This window comes from Panthera pardus, unplaced genomic scaffold (assembly GCF_024362965.1).
Source record: "Panthera pardus isolate Hobbes unplaced genomic scaffold, ASM2436296v1 HiC_scaffold_25, whole genome shotgun sequence".
Lineage (NCBI taxonomy): Eukaryota > Metazoa > Chordata > Mammalia > Carnivora > Felidae > Panthera > Panthera pardus.
Genome location: NW_026526821.1, coordinates 5,936,393 through 5,952,281, shown reverse-complemented (window position 1 = coordinate 5,952,281; position 15,889 = coordinate 5,936,393). Strand labels below are relative to the sequence as shown.

Sequence of the window (15,889 nt, the reverse complement as noted above, 5' to 3'; positions counted from 1 at the left end):
AAGGCTGTGGAAACAGCTCCCTCTTCGTAATAAGCGCACGCTATGCCTCATGGCCACTCTGTCATACCTTCCGTCGTATTTCAGGGGCCGCCCCCGCCCCCAAAAGCACATCCTGAGTCAAGGACTTAAATGCAAGTAGCCTGAGAGGTGACCCCGGGAACCACCTGGAGGTGAGGCAGAAAGAGAGGCAGGGATGGAAAAAAAGCCCAAACAGGAAGCTGTGTGCATCGGGGGCTCACACGCCTGAGCCCCCCCCCGCCCCGCCCCGGGGACACGGCGCGAACACAGCTCAGCGCGGTGCTCCCCAAGGTGACAGGAGGCTGGGGCATTTATCCACCATTTATCCCTGACCACCAGCAACGGGGGGGCTGCTCCCGGGGGCCTTGGCTCCTCCGCGGGCTGCAAACATTCCCAGGGTCAGAGAAGACCCTCGGGCAGGAGGGGCCGGTGCTGGGTAGGAGCATCCAGGTCTGTGGCATCTCACCGAGGAGGGACAGAGCCTCTGTCCACGGCCACAGCTGGCGAGACCAACGTGGCAGAAGCCATCCCCCAAGGTGGGCCGCCGTAGGCTAGAGGAACAAGTGCTTCAAAGACTCGGGGCAGGGACATCCACCCGAGACGAGGAGTGAGCGAGGAAGGTGAAGGCAGCAGCCCCCCGTTACTGCCCAGGAAGCAAGACTGGGCCTCACGGGTTCTCCCAGGAATTCAGGGTCCAGAGATGCGCCCGGGCCCCCTGATGTTTGTAAAGGGACCCGAAGCACGGCTCTGTCGGCTAAAGCTTCCCGAGAGTCCCCGTTTCCTTTCCCTTGACAAGCCGGCCCCGGAGGCTCCTGGTTCTGACTCCTGGTCCCACCTGACTCACAAACGACCCTGCCCTTCCTCCTCCTCCTCCTCCTCCCCCACCTGTGGGCCCAATCCCTGAGCCAAAGGTTGAATGCAAATCCCTGAACCCACAACGTCGAGGAGAAAAAAGAAGTCTGCTTTGGGGCCTAAGTATCATTTTTAAAGATTCCTTAACTAGGCCCTGAAAAAGAGTCCGAAAGGAAAAAAATCATCTTCTTTAAAAGACTCTCATAGTCTAGTCTTCGCTCAAGGAAGCATTTGCTCTGTGCCAGGCACTGGAGGGACGGTGGGTAAAAGCCCCAAAGGTTACAAGGCTCTCCAGCTGAGGACCCAGCGATCTTAACCCCCACATGTCCAGGTCCAAAAGGCAGGGAGACCACAATGATGGACTTGAGCTGGAGGTTAAAGTAGGTAGGGTTGGGGCACCTGGGTGGCTCCGTGGGTTAAGTGTCTGACTTCGGCTCAGGTCATGATCACACGGGTCACGGGTTCGAGCCCCGCGTCGGGCTCTGTACTGATGGCTCGGAGCCTGGAGCCTGCTTCGGATTCTGTGTCTCCCTCTTTCTCTACCCCTCCCCAACTCATGCGCGCGCATGCCCTCTCTCTCTCTCTCTCTCAAAAATAAACAAACATCGGGGCACCCGGGTGGCTCAGTCGGTTGAGCATCCGACTTCAGCTAAGGTCATGATCTCGTGGTTCATGGGATCAAGTCCCACCATCAGGCTCTGCACTGACAGCACGGATCCTACTTGGGATTCTCTCTCTGCCCCTCCCCCCCACTCTCTCTCTCAAAATAACTAAGTAAACTTTAAAAGGAAATAAATAAAAACCTGGTAATAAAAAGTAAATTGTATTTCTTAAAAAGCTGGTGGGGGGAGGGTGTAGGGGCGGGAATTAAGAGAGTAGAAGACCGGACGGACGGGGAAATGGGGTGAGAAACGCAGAGGCCTGAAAACAAGGTGCCCCCAGAAAAAAAGGGGGTGCAAATGTCAACCTGGCCACACCAGAGAGCGCGTGTACGTGTGTGTGTGCATCTTCGTGTGTCTGTGTATATGAGGTTGGAGCTAGACCACGGAATCAAGGTGCAGACACAAGGTACCCAAACGCACAGAGATAACGGACAGATATCCACACCCGGAGACGTTGCAGGGCCAGCCCCACGGGCATGGCACCTGTCCCATCACTCAGGGTCCCCCACACAGAAGGACTCTGTGCGTGGACTCTGTGTGCTCTCCCGTCACCGTCTCGAAATCCTCAGGACCTTTTCATTTTGCCTTAGGTCTCACAAATCACGTGGCCAGTCCTAGGTGCTCGTTCTCAATACTAACACCTACACCCTGTACGGTTCCAACTACGGAACGCTCTGGAAAAGATTAGATTATGAAGACAATAAAAACAAGGATGGGGGAGGGGACAGAGGAGTAGGCAGAGCACAGAGCATTTTTAGGGCAGTGAACACGTTCAGTATGACAGTATAATGGTGGACACACGTCACTGGACGTTTATCCAAGCCCAGAGAATGTGCACCAGCATCGGTGACCCCTAGTGTAAACAGCACACCGGGGGTGATTATGATGTGTCCAAATAGGTTCATCCAATGTCACAAGCGTCCCACTCTGGCTGGGGACGTTGATAACGGGAGAGGTTGTACATGTGTGGGGCCAGGGGGCATAGAGGAAACTTCTGTCCCTTCCCCTCAGTTTTGCAGGGAACCGAAAACGGCTCTAAAATAAAACTTTTAAAAAGTAGAATACAGGGGCGCCTGGGTGGCGCAGTCGGTTAAGCGTCCGACTTCAGCCAGGTCACGATCTCGCGGTCCGTGAGTTCGAGCCCCGCGTCAGGCTCTGGGCTGATGGCTCGGAGCCTGGAGCCTGTTTCTGATTCTGTGTCTCCCTCTCTCTCTGCCCCTCCCCCGTTCATGCTCTGTCTCTCTCTGTCCCAAAAATAAATAAAAAATGTTGAAAAAAAAATTAAAAAAAAAAAAAAAAGTAGAATACAAACGAAGACTTCCAGTCCCTGCTTGGTTCAGGTCATGATCTCACAGTCGTGGGATGGAGCCCCTGGGCCGCGTCAGGCTCCGCACTAACAGCACGGAGCCTGCTTGGAATTTTCTGTCCCTCTGTCTCTGCCTCTCTCTCTCAAAATAAATAAATAAACTTAAAAAAAAAATGGTAATCTCTATTTTCCTCTTTTTTTAAAAACTTTTTTTAAAAAATATGTTTATTTTTGAAGGAGAGACAAAGTGTGAGCAGGGAAGGGGCAGAGGAAGAGGGAGACACAGAATCCGAAGCAGGTTCCAGGTCCTGAGCTGTCAGCACAGAGCCCGACTGGGCTCCAACCCGCGAGCGGCGAGATCATGACCCCAGTCGAAGTCAGACCTTTAACTGGCTGAGCCACCCAGGTGCCCCTCTGTTTTCCTCTTTAAATGTGCTCCCAAGTGGTTTTGATGACGCCTCGGTTTGGGCCTCATCATCCCTGACTGTGGAAGGATACAAGCCTGTGAGCAGGTGCATGGCAGGGGCTAAGCAGTATTTTAAGGGGCAGACGGCGGTAAGCAAGATGAAGGGGAAAGGAGGAACAAGGCAGGGTGGTGAAGAATTCCTATTCCGAGCGTGGGTCAGAGCCAGCAGCACCCCTTGGGGCTGGCCCAGCACCCCAGATCCTCCTCGGAGGCTCCGGGGCGGCAATGAGCCTCCCCTCCCCCACGCCAGCATGCCCTTCGCCGAGCAGCATCTAGAGTGGAAGGGCCTGGGGACCGACCTCCCCCTGCTCCACTCTGGGCGCTTCTCATTCGGGGACCATTCTGCCCCCAGGGGGCATATGACGACGTCTGGACACGTTTGGGGTTGTTGAAACTTGGTGGCGCCATCTCCCGGGTGGCAGGGCCCCGGACGGCCCGACCCACCCTCACACGGTGATCCGCACTGAGTCCACGGCAGGTGAGGCTTGCCAAGCCCGCGACACTCGCCCTTAACCCCTACTGACGGACCTGGAGGCCTCAACACCTGCAGAGCTCTGCACCTCTGTCTCCAGGAGCCCCTGCAGGCGGAGGGAGCCACAGTCCCGCCACGGAGACTTCAGGGCGCCTGGCGGCCCGCCTTTGCCCGCCCACTCCTCCGTGCCGGAAACGTTTTCTAATTACTCACTTTCACCCATAACCCTCGTGTCGGGGTGAGCTTCCAGGAAACCGGACCTGAGACCGGGGGGCCTGCCGGCTTCCCTCCGCGGCTGATCACTCGGCCGCTTCGCGAAGCGAAGGCCTGTGCCGACGATCAGGCTGGAGGGCGTGCCGCGATCCATTAGCAATGTCTGCCTCGGATGCCGGAGGGGCAGGAGGGGGAGTGCAGGCCGGGTGTCTGCTTTCCTTCCGCCATCCTGGGAGCGGCAGGATGGAAAGCCAAGGGCATTGTGAGGGGAAAAGAAGAAAATGGTGCTGACAGGCTGGCAAGAAGACGGAGGAAGGGAGACCCAGGGTTTGGAGGAACCCTGAGCATTTGCCCGGATGGCTACCTTCCGCCACGAACTTGAAATAACCGAGGACTTCCACAAGCGCGGTTGACGCCTTTAAAACATGATCTTCCTGGTAAGCCTGCCTTCCTGGTCCTCACTGGGTTCTTTTCTTCCCAGCCACAGATGACCGCTCACCACCACATTGAAAAATATTAATTCTCTTTGTCTCCTGCCAAAAAGGCTAAAGCAATTACAGGCCCTGATATGAAACACAGATGTTAATACATTTGGAAAAACAGGCTCCTATAGGCGAGCAGAGGTCCAAGTATGAAGTGCTTTTGGAATTAAAGCGCCAGATCAAGTTATACAGCCAGCCCCCAATGCGAAAGCCATCCTCTCCAAATTCATTCCAGGGTAGGAAACCCAGGGCCGCGGCACCCACGCTGACATGTCCCCTGTTTGCAGACGAGAACCAATCCACCCTTGGGTACCCACTGGCACGCAGCTCTAAATAATATAATTATAATCATCACAGGGAAACGTCCCTAAGATCGAAAAGTATTATAATTACGGGCAATTTTCACTTTTTGGAAATTGGGCTCAGATGCCGAGGAAAGAGTGCAAACAAGACGTTCTCGGGTTTCAGTTCCGGAAGAGAGAACACGCCGGGACGGACCGGTCTGAGGCTGGACCGGGGCTCCTCGGCGGCGCTCGCTCAGCCAACAGGTAACTGTTGGCGTGCGTTTCCACACTGGGCACCGCTCAGGTGCCGGGACTACCTCGAGGCAAGAGGCGGCCGTGGTCCCGGGATTCGGGAGGAAGCCCACGCCCCAGAAGGCCGGATGCTCTGTCAGGCAATCACACACACAGGTTTTACCGAGCGCCGGCTCTGTGTCAGACTCCAGGCGCGAAGAACATGACAATGGGCAACATAAAGCAAACCCCTGCCCTCTCGAGGCACCCGTCCCCACCCCTGCTGTTGGGCAACCGCCACCGTCTCAGCAGCTGGCACTCAGATCTCCGGTGAGGCTCAGCCAGGGTCCATGAGCCGCCTCCTCCCCCCTCCCCCCCCTCCCCCCCCCCCCCCCCCCCCCCCCCCGCCGACCCAGTGGTGGAACAGGGGTGGATCCAGGTGTCTCCAGAGCACCCCCCCCCCCAGTCTCTCCCTCTTCACTACGCAGATTTGTGGAATAAGCCGGCCAGGTCTTCTGTCTTCTCTGCCTCAGTTTCCTCGGGCAGGAAACCGGATTTCCCCACCGTTACCCAACTCCTAGGACTGCCGTGTAGGAAAAGGAAAAAGCGTACCTGCCGGCCAAGGAAGAAAACCCGATGGGACTAAAGACAGATGCAAGCTTCCTTTCCTTACTCCCTGGCCCGGCACCGTGCCTCAGTGTCCTGGTCTGTGAGCCGAGCTGCCTGGCGGTACCTCCCTCGGGGGGTGTGATGCGAAGGACCACAGACCGCCGCCTGGCAAGTACTCAAGGAAGCTAGCTTTGTCATCATCGCTGTTCGAGAAGGTGGCCGTCTCTTCTCTCCGTTCAGAGGGGCGTTCTCAAGAAGGGGAGGGCCAGGGGACACCTGGGGGGTGGGGGTGGGGGCTCGGTCGGTTGAGCGTCCACCTCTTGGTTTCGGCTCAGGTCATGATCTCAAGGTTTGGGAGTTCGAGCCCCGTGTCAGGCTCTGAGCTGTCAGTGCAGAACCTGCTTGGGCTTCTCTGTCTCTCCCTCTTTCTGCCCCTCCTCCCCCCACCCCCCCCTCGAAATAAATAAGTAAACTTAAAAAGAAAAAAAGGGGTGGGCGAAATGGAAGGCACCGGCCGAATCGATGCAGGTGTGCCCAGCAGCAGCCCTTGCCCGCAGGCAAGGGGACCCGTGCTCACCGTGACCTTAGCCGCCAAGTGTGAGGCCCACCTAAAGCGATCAGACTGGGGCAGATGGGTGGGAGGCGCCTCTCAAGTGGACCTCAAGGGGATCGCTCGTATCCCCTCGCAGAAAGGCGGCCAGACCCTTCCAGTCACCTCGGGAGCCCTATTTGCCACCCCGCTGCACCTCCCACAGCCCTCGAACCCCTGGGGGCGGAGCGGGACGGGAGTCTGCACCCCCATGAAAGGGATGAAGTGACTCATCCGAGCTCCCACCGATCCTCGAGGGAACAGCAAGGGCGGGGAGCAAGTCAGTGTCACTATCAAGGTGACGCCAGGACCGAGTCCGTGGGAATTCTCGAGGTGGGGCTCCAGCGTGCCGAGTTTCACTTGCACTGCCTGGTTTTGAATTCCGCCTCTAGCGTGTGACCTTGGGAGGCTCATGTGACCACTCTGCGCCCCGGCGACCTCATCCACCCAGCGGGAGAATACGGACGTCTCGAGGTCATCGTGCGGAGTAAGAGAGGACGCGGGCGCTGTGCTAAGCACTGACCGGATCTGTTGCGAGCACGTGACCGACGGAAACTGTCACCATCGCTTCCCCACCAAGCCAGGCTTGGGATGAATTATGGAAGGAAACAAAGGCCCAAAGATCAGAAAAACCACCAAGGCCCGCCAGCGTCAGCCCGCAGGGCAGGACGCCGATGGCGCTAACTGGACTGGACACGGTGCCGGCCGTCTCCACCCGGCGGGTTGTCCCCGAATGCGGGCTTTTTCCAGAACGGTCCCTCTGGACACGGGAGAGGACCCCAAGGGGGACCGAGAGGCATGGGGGGACTTGGTTCCCGCTGAGGCAGCTCCGGGCTGGGATTACAGAAAGGCAGCAAGGAGACCTGCCAAGGTGTCCTTGACCAGACTGCCCCGGGCATGCTCTCCCCTGACCTTCCGGAACAGCCGGTGGGTGCCCAGGCAGCCAGCTGCTCCTTCCCTGCCCTCTGAAGATTCTACTGGGGAGCTGAATCGGCAACTTCTGTAAAAGCAGCTCAAAACCAGAGCTCACGCCCTGGGGCCGAGGTGTAGTGGAAGGAGGCGCAAGCCAGGAGACGGGGAACCAGGCACGTAGGCCTTGAGGAGCAGCAGAAAGGCTCCGGAAGCTTCCGGAAGCCTCTGGAGCCAGAGCCTGAAGGGCTCCCCACCCTCAGCCAGCCCCTCGCCTGTGCCGCCGAGACTGTGAAGCGGGGTCTGGACGGCACTTGGGTTCGGTCCTGTGAAGAAAAACGGTCATCGTTGAAAGAGCAGGCAAAAGGGAACATGGAGGCCCGGACTGGAGGGAATCGGTCCCGTTCCATCTCTCAGGCAGATACGACGGCTCACAGACCAGAGAGAAGGGAGCTCTCGCCACCTGCCCACAGCCTGGAAACTGTAAAAACATGCCCAGCCTCGACCCTCGGGACTCTGATGTATCCGGAGTTGTAAAAGCCCCCACGCCCCACCCCAAGGTGATTCTCACCCCCAGCCCAGGGTGAGAACCAGAGCTCAGATCCCAATCACGTGAGGGAATCAGTACCAGCGAGAAACACCACGGTGCCACCACGGCCAAGAACATGAGCCCTGGAATCTCGGAGACCCAAGTTCAAGTCCCGACTCTGCCCCGTCCTAGCTGTGTGACCTCAGGTAAGTTACGCCCTCTCTCTGAGGAAGTCTCTACACCTGGGAAATGGGGATAGTGAGTTTTCCTAGGATCTTTTCCAAGGGACACGATGAGGCTAAAAGGCCCAGCACACGCAGTCACATCCGGAAAGCACCAAAGAATGACAAATCTAGAACACAGGTGGGGATGTGCTCTGGTGGGTGACCATATCCCTCTGCCCAGACATGCTCAGCTCAAAATCAGGTAAACGTCAGAGCCTCGCTCCCAAGTCCTGAACCTTTAACACGAGGGAGGCTGGGGAAGGGTCGGGCGCCCCGCAGCCGCCGATGCTCTCCCAGTAAGACAGTCTCTGCCCCCAGCACGCAGGCAGCTTGTCCCTGCTTCCCACGGATGGAAATCACGAGGGCATCCCCTGGGAGCTTGTCAGAAATGCACAAGGTCAGCCCCCCCTCGCCCTGCCCCCGCAAAGGGCAGACTCGACCACGTTTTCACCGGATCCTGGGAGCCCGGTCACTGAACTGTTAAGGGCAAGAATGCTACGGGGCTCCCCTCTCGAGACGAAAAGGTAAGAGCCGTGGCAGGTCTGAGAGTTCTGGGAGGGGTGAGGGCACCGCTGAGGAGACAGGATGCCCCCTCCTTGATGGCAGCCGGGAGCCCTGGGGGTCCCCGGGGAGGGCTGGGGGGGGGGGAGCGTGTCCAAGACCCCCATCCGGCAGCACAGGGACACAGGCTCGCCTCTTCCCTCCGCTCGCCCGCCAGCCGCCTCGGCGAGCGGCCTCTCGGTCCCCACTCCGGCCCGTCACGGGGACAGCTCCTTCCTCCTCGGTGGCTCAGGCTGCGGCCGATCCAACCTTGGCCTCGGGGACCGCTCTGAGGTCACTCCCCCGGCACCCCGAGTCCCTGAGACTGACTGAGGGACAGTTTTCAACCATCTCGACCTTGGCAGTCACTGACCCCCTTCGAACAGGCGCTGCCGTCCCCGGCAGGCCTGTGGTCCCCCAAGGGCGTGTCTCGCAGAGCACCTGTGTCCCGCACAGGTGAGGCAGCACGGGCTGGGGGGCGGGGAGGGGGGCGAGCCGGGGCCTCTGCGGGGAGGGCTGGGAGGGGGTCAGGATGGAAAGGCCCAGTCGAGCGTTCGGGAACGAAACCGGTTCAGTTGTGCGACCTCCACACGGGCGCGAATCCAGCTCCGGACAGCCGGGTCCCAGCCGGTCCAGCCTGAGGCTCGGGGTTCAGAAAAGGAGGGCAGGCCCCGATCCCCGGGCCCCCCAGTTCCCCCGGCAAAGCCACTGGGGTCAAGGCCCCCGTCCCCAGACCTGCCCCTCAGCCCCACTCATCCCGCAGGCCGCCAAGGGCGGCTCCGGCTGCCTCTCCAGCTGCAAGCAGGGCCCGACGGCTATGGAAGGCCTCCAGCTCGGCTCATTATCGGAATTTAATCTGGATTCCGAGAGATCAAGAGGACTTGGTGGAAAGTGGCTGCCACGAGGGGAGAGACGCTGGGGCTAACCCAAAGCCAGCTAATCCCCGGCACCCCGGGGCCTCCCTGGAGCCCCGGCAGAGGCTCGCCAGGGAGCCAGATGGCCCAGCTCCACGCAGCTGGGTGGCTGGTGGCAGCAAAGCCACAGACCCCTCAGCAGAGGGGGCAGGCTGGCCACACGGTGGGGTGGCAGGGGCAGGACCTGGGCTCCTCTGGGGATCAGCTCTCGAAGACGATGCGTGTCCCCAACCCCACCCCACCCCACCGGCAGAGCTGGGGAAACGCCAACAGGGGCCCCGCCTCCACACAAGCTCAGGCCTTCCTCCCCATCAGAGACCGCGAAGCTAAGAGATTCGGCGGGGGGTGGTGGGGGGGGAGCAGTGCTGCAGCCAAAACCGGGAGCTCCCGTTTTCTTCTGAGGGTCTCTGCAGCCCCTGTGACAACGGTGATCGTAGTGAACAAAGTGGTGATGGTGGTGGCAGTAGTGATGATCTAAACCCAGTGACCCTTTATTGAGCACTTACTATGTTCTAAATAAGTATGTCGGGGCGCCTGGGTGGCTCAGTCGGTTAAGCGTCCGACTTCGGCTCAGGTCATGATCTCGCAGTTTGTGAGTTCGAGCCCCGCGTCGGGCTCTGGGCTGACGGCTCGGAGCCTGGACCCTGCTTCCGATTCTGTGTCTCCCCCTCTCTCTGCCCCTCCCCCGCTCACGCTCTATCTCCGGCTCAAAAAATAAATAAATAAATAAATAAATAAATAAATAAATAAATAAATAATAAATAAGTATGTTAACCCACTTTATCCTCACCAGAACCCTGGGAGGTAGATGCAATTACTATCCCCATTGTACAGAGGAAGAAACTGAGGCTCCAAGGGTTACTGGTAGATAGTGTCGGTATTTGAACCCACACTCTTACTAGCCGGGCCATCCTACCTGGGGAATTACACAACAGAATCATTTTGCTTCTGTATTAAAAAAAAACAAAACAAAACAACCCACCCAGGAAAAGATACAAATAATTTAAAAAAATTTTTTTAACCTTTTAACTTCCGGAGAATGGAGCTCTCGTCTCCTTGGTTCAGGTACGGAAAGGAAATTTAGAAATCTAAAGATAGCATTCCCATCCCCCGCCTCCCCCCACCCCTGCCACCCCACCCCTGTCACTCTACTGCCCGCCTATTTGGTACTTTGCACCTGTCATGTTATCTCCTCTGCTGGATCGTGAGCTCCTAGCGGGCAGGGACGTGGGTCTGGTTACTCCCACCGGTGCACGGCACACAGCGGGTACTCAAACGTTTGCTGACAAGGGACTTGGTCTCCCAGCAAGCCAAGCGCCCCCCAGAGTCAGGGACCCAGAGCAAGGCTCATAGCCCCACAGATTGCCTGTGGCCAAGCTGCTCATCGGGGGCAACCTGCCATGCCCACCCTGGCCCCCTGCTAGAGAGCCACGGACAGCCGTCCCACCCATCCCTCATCCAACCACAGCGACGCGGGCCTTCTCCCCTCCCCTGGGGCCTCTGGAGCCACTCCACGGAGCTAAGCCAGGGTCGAGGGGGCAGCAGCCTCAATCCGGGATGGGACAGGTACCCACGGTGTCAGCAGGTTGAGACAAGCAGAGAGGGGAGCAGCTGCTGGCAGCCGGGGGGACGGGAGGCCAGGGCTCGTGTTCCATTAAGCAAGGACTGAGTGCCTCACCCTGCCCGGGCAGCATCTCGTGCCTCTGTCCTCCCCACGACCCACACTTGTCCCTCACTTAGGACCACGGCCTTTGCACTTCCCCTGAGACACTCTCCCCGCTCTCTCCCACTCCCCGTGGCCAGATCCTTCCTGTCACTCGAACATCCCCAGCTCAGCAAGGCCATCAATGACCACTAGCACTCTGCCAGGCCACGCGGCCCATTTGTTTCCCATCCACCTTCTCTACCCCGTCGCGGGGAAGGCTGTATCCGCTCAAGTCCTCCCCCCGGGACCTAGGAGTGTGACCTTGTTTGGAAAGGGGGTCTTTGCAGACCCTCCGTGGAGTAAGATGAGGTCATACTGGAGGAAGGCGGGCCCCTAATTCGAGATGACTGGTTTCCTTCTGAGAGAGAGACACACACACAGTGTCCCGTGAAGGAGCAGAGCCACGTGGCAACAGGGTAGAGGGAAGGGACGCAGCTGGAAGCCAAGGGCACCGACAGTGGAGAGCCAGCCCCGGAAGCTGGCAGAGGCGGGAAGGGCCCCCCACCACCTCCCAAAGGCTTCCGAGGGAGCACGGCCCTGCCTCGACTTCAGACGACTAGCCTCCGGCACTGAGCACTTCTCTACTGTCCTCGCAGTACTCTGTCAGGACGCCCCAGAAACCTAGGTCACTCCTCAGCCACCATTCAGATGGGTCCCGCCCTCGTGATCTGAGCTTGCTCGTCCCCACGGTCCAGTTCTGAGGCCGGCACCTGGACGCTCAAGGCGGTGGAAGCAACAGATCGCTGGGCTCACGCGTCTCTGTCCAAGTGCAGGGGCCTCGCACCTCCACGAAAGAGGTCCCGTGCCCGTCAAGCCGGGCTTGCCGCTCTCAGCCTCCAGCGTCCCCCAGCAGTGCAGGGACCGGCGGGTGGCGACACCCCTGGCAGCAAGCCCGGCCCCGGAGGGCGCGAGCCGGCAGTGCTGGAGCAGGTTCCCGCTCACGAGAAGGGGCGGCATCCCGGCCAGAACCCCCGGGGACCGGCGGCCAGGGAAGGGCCACCGCGCTCCTGCACAGGGACCGGAGAAAGAGCAGCACAGGTGCCAGCCGCCAACCCTCGCGGACGCGTTCAGCCAGACCCACTCGGAGCAGCCACGCTCCGGAGGTGAAGCCCCTTGATGGAGATTTCTGAGGCGGCTGTGGGGGGCCTGCCAGGAGGGCTGGGGAGCGAGCCGGGCTCACTCGGGGTTTCTGCACGAGGGGGCAACGGAGTGCTATCGACCAACGGCCTCTGCCTCGCCTCCAGCTCATCAGCCTTCTCGAGAAAAGTCAAACATCTGGTTTTGTTCAAGGGTCCTGGGGCAATCTGTGAGCGAACGGAGCAAACGTGTGTCGCACCCCCAGAATGCACTCCACGCTTCTTCCTATGAGTCTGGGGGCCAGGGCACAGGCCGTCAGGGTTACCTGGGGCACCTGAGCGTCCACAGTCAGATTCGGAGGCGACTGCCAGGACCGGGTGCCAGCTTCCCCACGCCACACCGCGTCCCTTTCTGGTACCGTCCCCTCCAGGACGGCATGTAGGGCACTGTGTCCCAGTGGGGGCTCTAAAGTGCAAATTTCGTCCACACTGAGATACCACTGGTCGCCCGTCAGACTGACAGAGACCAAACAGTTCGATGAGAGACGGCGTCCTGAGCGCTTGGGAAACAGGCCTCCTGTCCTACGTGGTTGGTATAAACAGACATGACCTCCAAGGACAGCCGTTCAGCAAAACCTATCAGTTGCCGATGCGTGTACCCTCGGACCGCACAAGTCTGTTTCTAGAGCCGTATCCGACAGACACGACGGACGTGAAATAATGCGTCCCTAAAAAAAACGTGTCGTCCGCCTGTAACACAGAGAGGTGGGGAACCCGCCACGCACATGCAGGAAGCTGGCTAAGTCCCTCACGGCATGGTGACAAAGAGAAAAAGGACGTTCTGTGTGAACCCACCCGGGATCGCCCAAGGCTTGCTGTGAGGCGAAGAAAGCAAGGTGCAGGAGGGAGAATATGAAGAGACGCCCCCTGGAAAGACACACACTCGCACACACGCGTTTGTGGATTCAGGGAAGCTCACGGCACTGAACTTGAGGCTGCCTGAGAGACGGGCCCCTGGGACTCAGAGCTGGGCGGGAGCTTCAATTTTCACGTTCGTTGCTTTTCTCGCGTCTGAATTTTATGACGTCCGCGCGTCTTAGCTACTCAAACCTGTATCTTCAAAAGAAACACTTTCTGTATACCGCCCCCCCCCCACCGGCTCAAGCCCTAATTTGGCCACTTTCTCTCTGGGTGGTGGGGGGAAACGGCCCACCCTTTGCTCTCAGCTCTTAATTCTCCCCACGTCACTGAGGAGTCCCCATCCCGGAGGGCTACGGTGCACGCAGAATGAGGTTACACATGCAAACCAGTGGAAGTGAGAAAGAAGAGTTCGGTTTTCTTAGTGTTTAAGACGACCCCTAACGTGGCGGTGCTTGGGGAGGTGGTGATGGTTCCTAGGTCCCTAGTGTGGTGACAGGTCCCCATTCCCGCTGCACGTGCGAATAAGGGCTGTCCGTCAGGAGGCGCCATGAATCCCTCCATTAGTTACTGACGAAGTGGCATCGGGCGACGACAGAAGACGATAAAAGTCTGCCAGCCTGAGACATCTTGAAAGCCAACCGCTGGGTGTCACCGCCTGGGTCACATCCACCTCGGGAGCCCATCATGTCCTTGTCCGATGCTCCAGCCCGTCTCTCAGCCTTCTTCCCCCCCGGGAGACCTCAAAACTAAATCAATGTAAGATTTTGGTTCCTGACTCCGTGATTCTCGGAAGCCTGAGGTCTCTCTCTGCCTGGTTAGTCAGGTTCTGCTCCCCCAACATTTTATTACAAATGGCCACCTTCATTGCTTGCCTGACCTCATGGGCTGGGGTTCGCAGTGAGGCGCAGGGTAGACCTCCCCCCAAAATGTTTCTCCCTCTTCCCTACCCGCGTCCCCTCGGTGCCCATGAACGCATGCCAGACCCAGACCCCCCATAAATACCCACGTGGCTCACCTGGCTGTCTCCGATTCCTAACTCAATCTGCTGACAGGGGCTAGTTTTAAGACACAGCGACATACACCATCAACTTTCTTGAAAAAATACATTCCGTGGAGGGGGCCTGGCACACGGTGGGTGACCCGTGACGGAAGCGGCCACGACTGCCCCCTGCCCCAAACTGGCCCCATCCCCCGGCCGCCACCCCCGTCTTCCTCTGCCACTGAAGGAAGCTCAGGACGCCCCCCAGGGACCAGTCACAGCACCCACCTGCCCCAGTGCTCCTGCAGCACCTGGTAAACGCTGATCCGGAACGTCTCATTATCGAAGCGTTCCCGGATGTAGTCCTTGTAGATCCGGAATTCGGCTGCAGTCACGGCTTCCCCTTCTGGGATCTTGGAAAGATCGAACCGGAACTCCCGGTGGTGGTAACGCGGGTGGAAGAACTCTTTGTCGTGCTCCACTAGAGAGGAAGAAAGCACACGCGGGCACCGAAAGCTCGTCAGTAACCGGCTCTCACGCTCGTGGCTCCGCGTCCCAGCCTGCCCACCGCCGGGCCCCCCCGGTGCCACCTGCCCGTTCCCGCTGACCTGGTGCAGCCGGGGTGGGGGTGGGGGTGGGGTCGCAGCCACAGACCCTACGGCCGCCTTGAACGACAGCAATGACTCTCCATCAACCCCCTGGGGAGAGTGGGGCACAGACCCAGCCGTCCCAGGGACCCTGGACAGACTCGGGTTCACGGGAGCTCAGGCTTGCGTTCAAATCCGGGCTCTGCCGCTAAGGAGCTGGCCTGCACGAGGTACCAAGTCATCTCTCTGGACCTCGATTTCCTCATCTAAAAATAAGGACAATAGTCCTCCTTCGTGGGTTGTTGTGAGAGTTAAGTAACCAAATTCTCATAAGCAGGAGTGTTTATTTTGGGGGGGGGGGTTGTTAATGTCTATTTATATTTGAGAGAAAGAGTGCACGTGAGTATGCGAGCAGCGGGAGGGAGGAGGGGCACAGAGAGACAGAGACAGAATCGGAAGCAGGCTCCAGGCTCCGAGCCGTCAGCACAGAGCCCGACGCGGGGCTCGAACTCACGAACTGTGAGATCGTGACCTGAGCCGAAGTCAGATCCTTAAGCGACTGAGCCACCCAGGCGCCCCACCCCAGATGTTTCTAACGGCCACCAGGGTTTACAACCACAGCCTTAGAGTGAAAGCAGAAAAAAGAGGTGAACGGCAAGGTCAGGGGACGTGGCTTTTGAAAATGGCTTCTGGATAAAGTAACGAAAGGCCTCAGTGCTCCTGCTTCATTCTGGCGGCGATCCTAGCCTCCGGTATGATACCCGCTGCATCGATAATAAACGCCCCAATGATATAAGCCCCAAATGGGTGTTTCTGGGAGTGGACCTGTGATTCCCAAGGTGCACGCATCCTCTGGTCCAAAATGGAACAGGGGAGGGGTGGGGAGAGACCAGACAGGCAGGGAAAATAGTGGAACCAGCTTGGCCAGAAGAGAGGAGAAACATGCCAGTTTCGTCTAGAGCTTTGGCTTAATGAACTCTAGAAGCTCTCAGGCTGGGTCAGGGCTACCCCGGCTGCGAGCAGGACGTGAACGCCTTTGAGGAAGAAGGTCCCCAACAGTGGCAGCCCAAAGGCCCTTCCTACAGATCTCCATTAAAAAAAAAAAAATCTGTTTTAAACCTTAATAGTAGTTCTGAAAGATACTGCGATGGGGGCAGGGGTGTTGAGGAATTATCCACTCATCAGGGGCAGCCCTCAAGGCCAGGGGACTCTGGCTGGGCACAGGAGTGACCTCTCCAGAAACCACTGGATCTGTAGAACATTTCCTTTCTGACCCGGTCTACGGGCAAGGCTGAGCTGGGTGGCAAACAATGGTGATGGG

At 58.6% G+C, this 15,889-nt stretch overlaps 1 protein-coding gene across 3 annotated transcripts in view; it reads right to left on the bottom strand.

Annotated features, from left to right (window-relative positions):
• The window catches only part of BMP7 (bone morphogenetic protein 7), a 163,576-nt gene that overhangs the window by 117,117 nt on the left and 30,570 nt on the right, over positions 1–15,889 (bottom strand). For all 3 annotated transcript variants that reach the window (XM_019426469.2, XM_053890114.1, XM_019426468.2), the window contains exon 2: positions 14,270–14,462. In XM_019426469.2, coding sequence (XP_019282014.1) covers positions 14,270–14,462 — 193 coding nt within the window. The remainder of the gene's footprint in view (positions 1–14,269; positions 14,463–15,889) is intronic.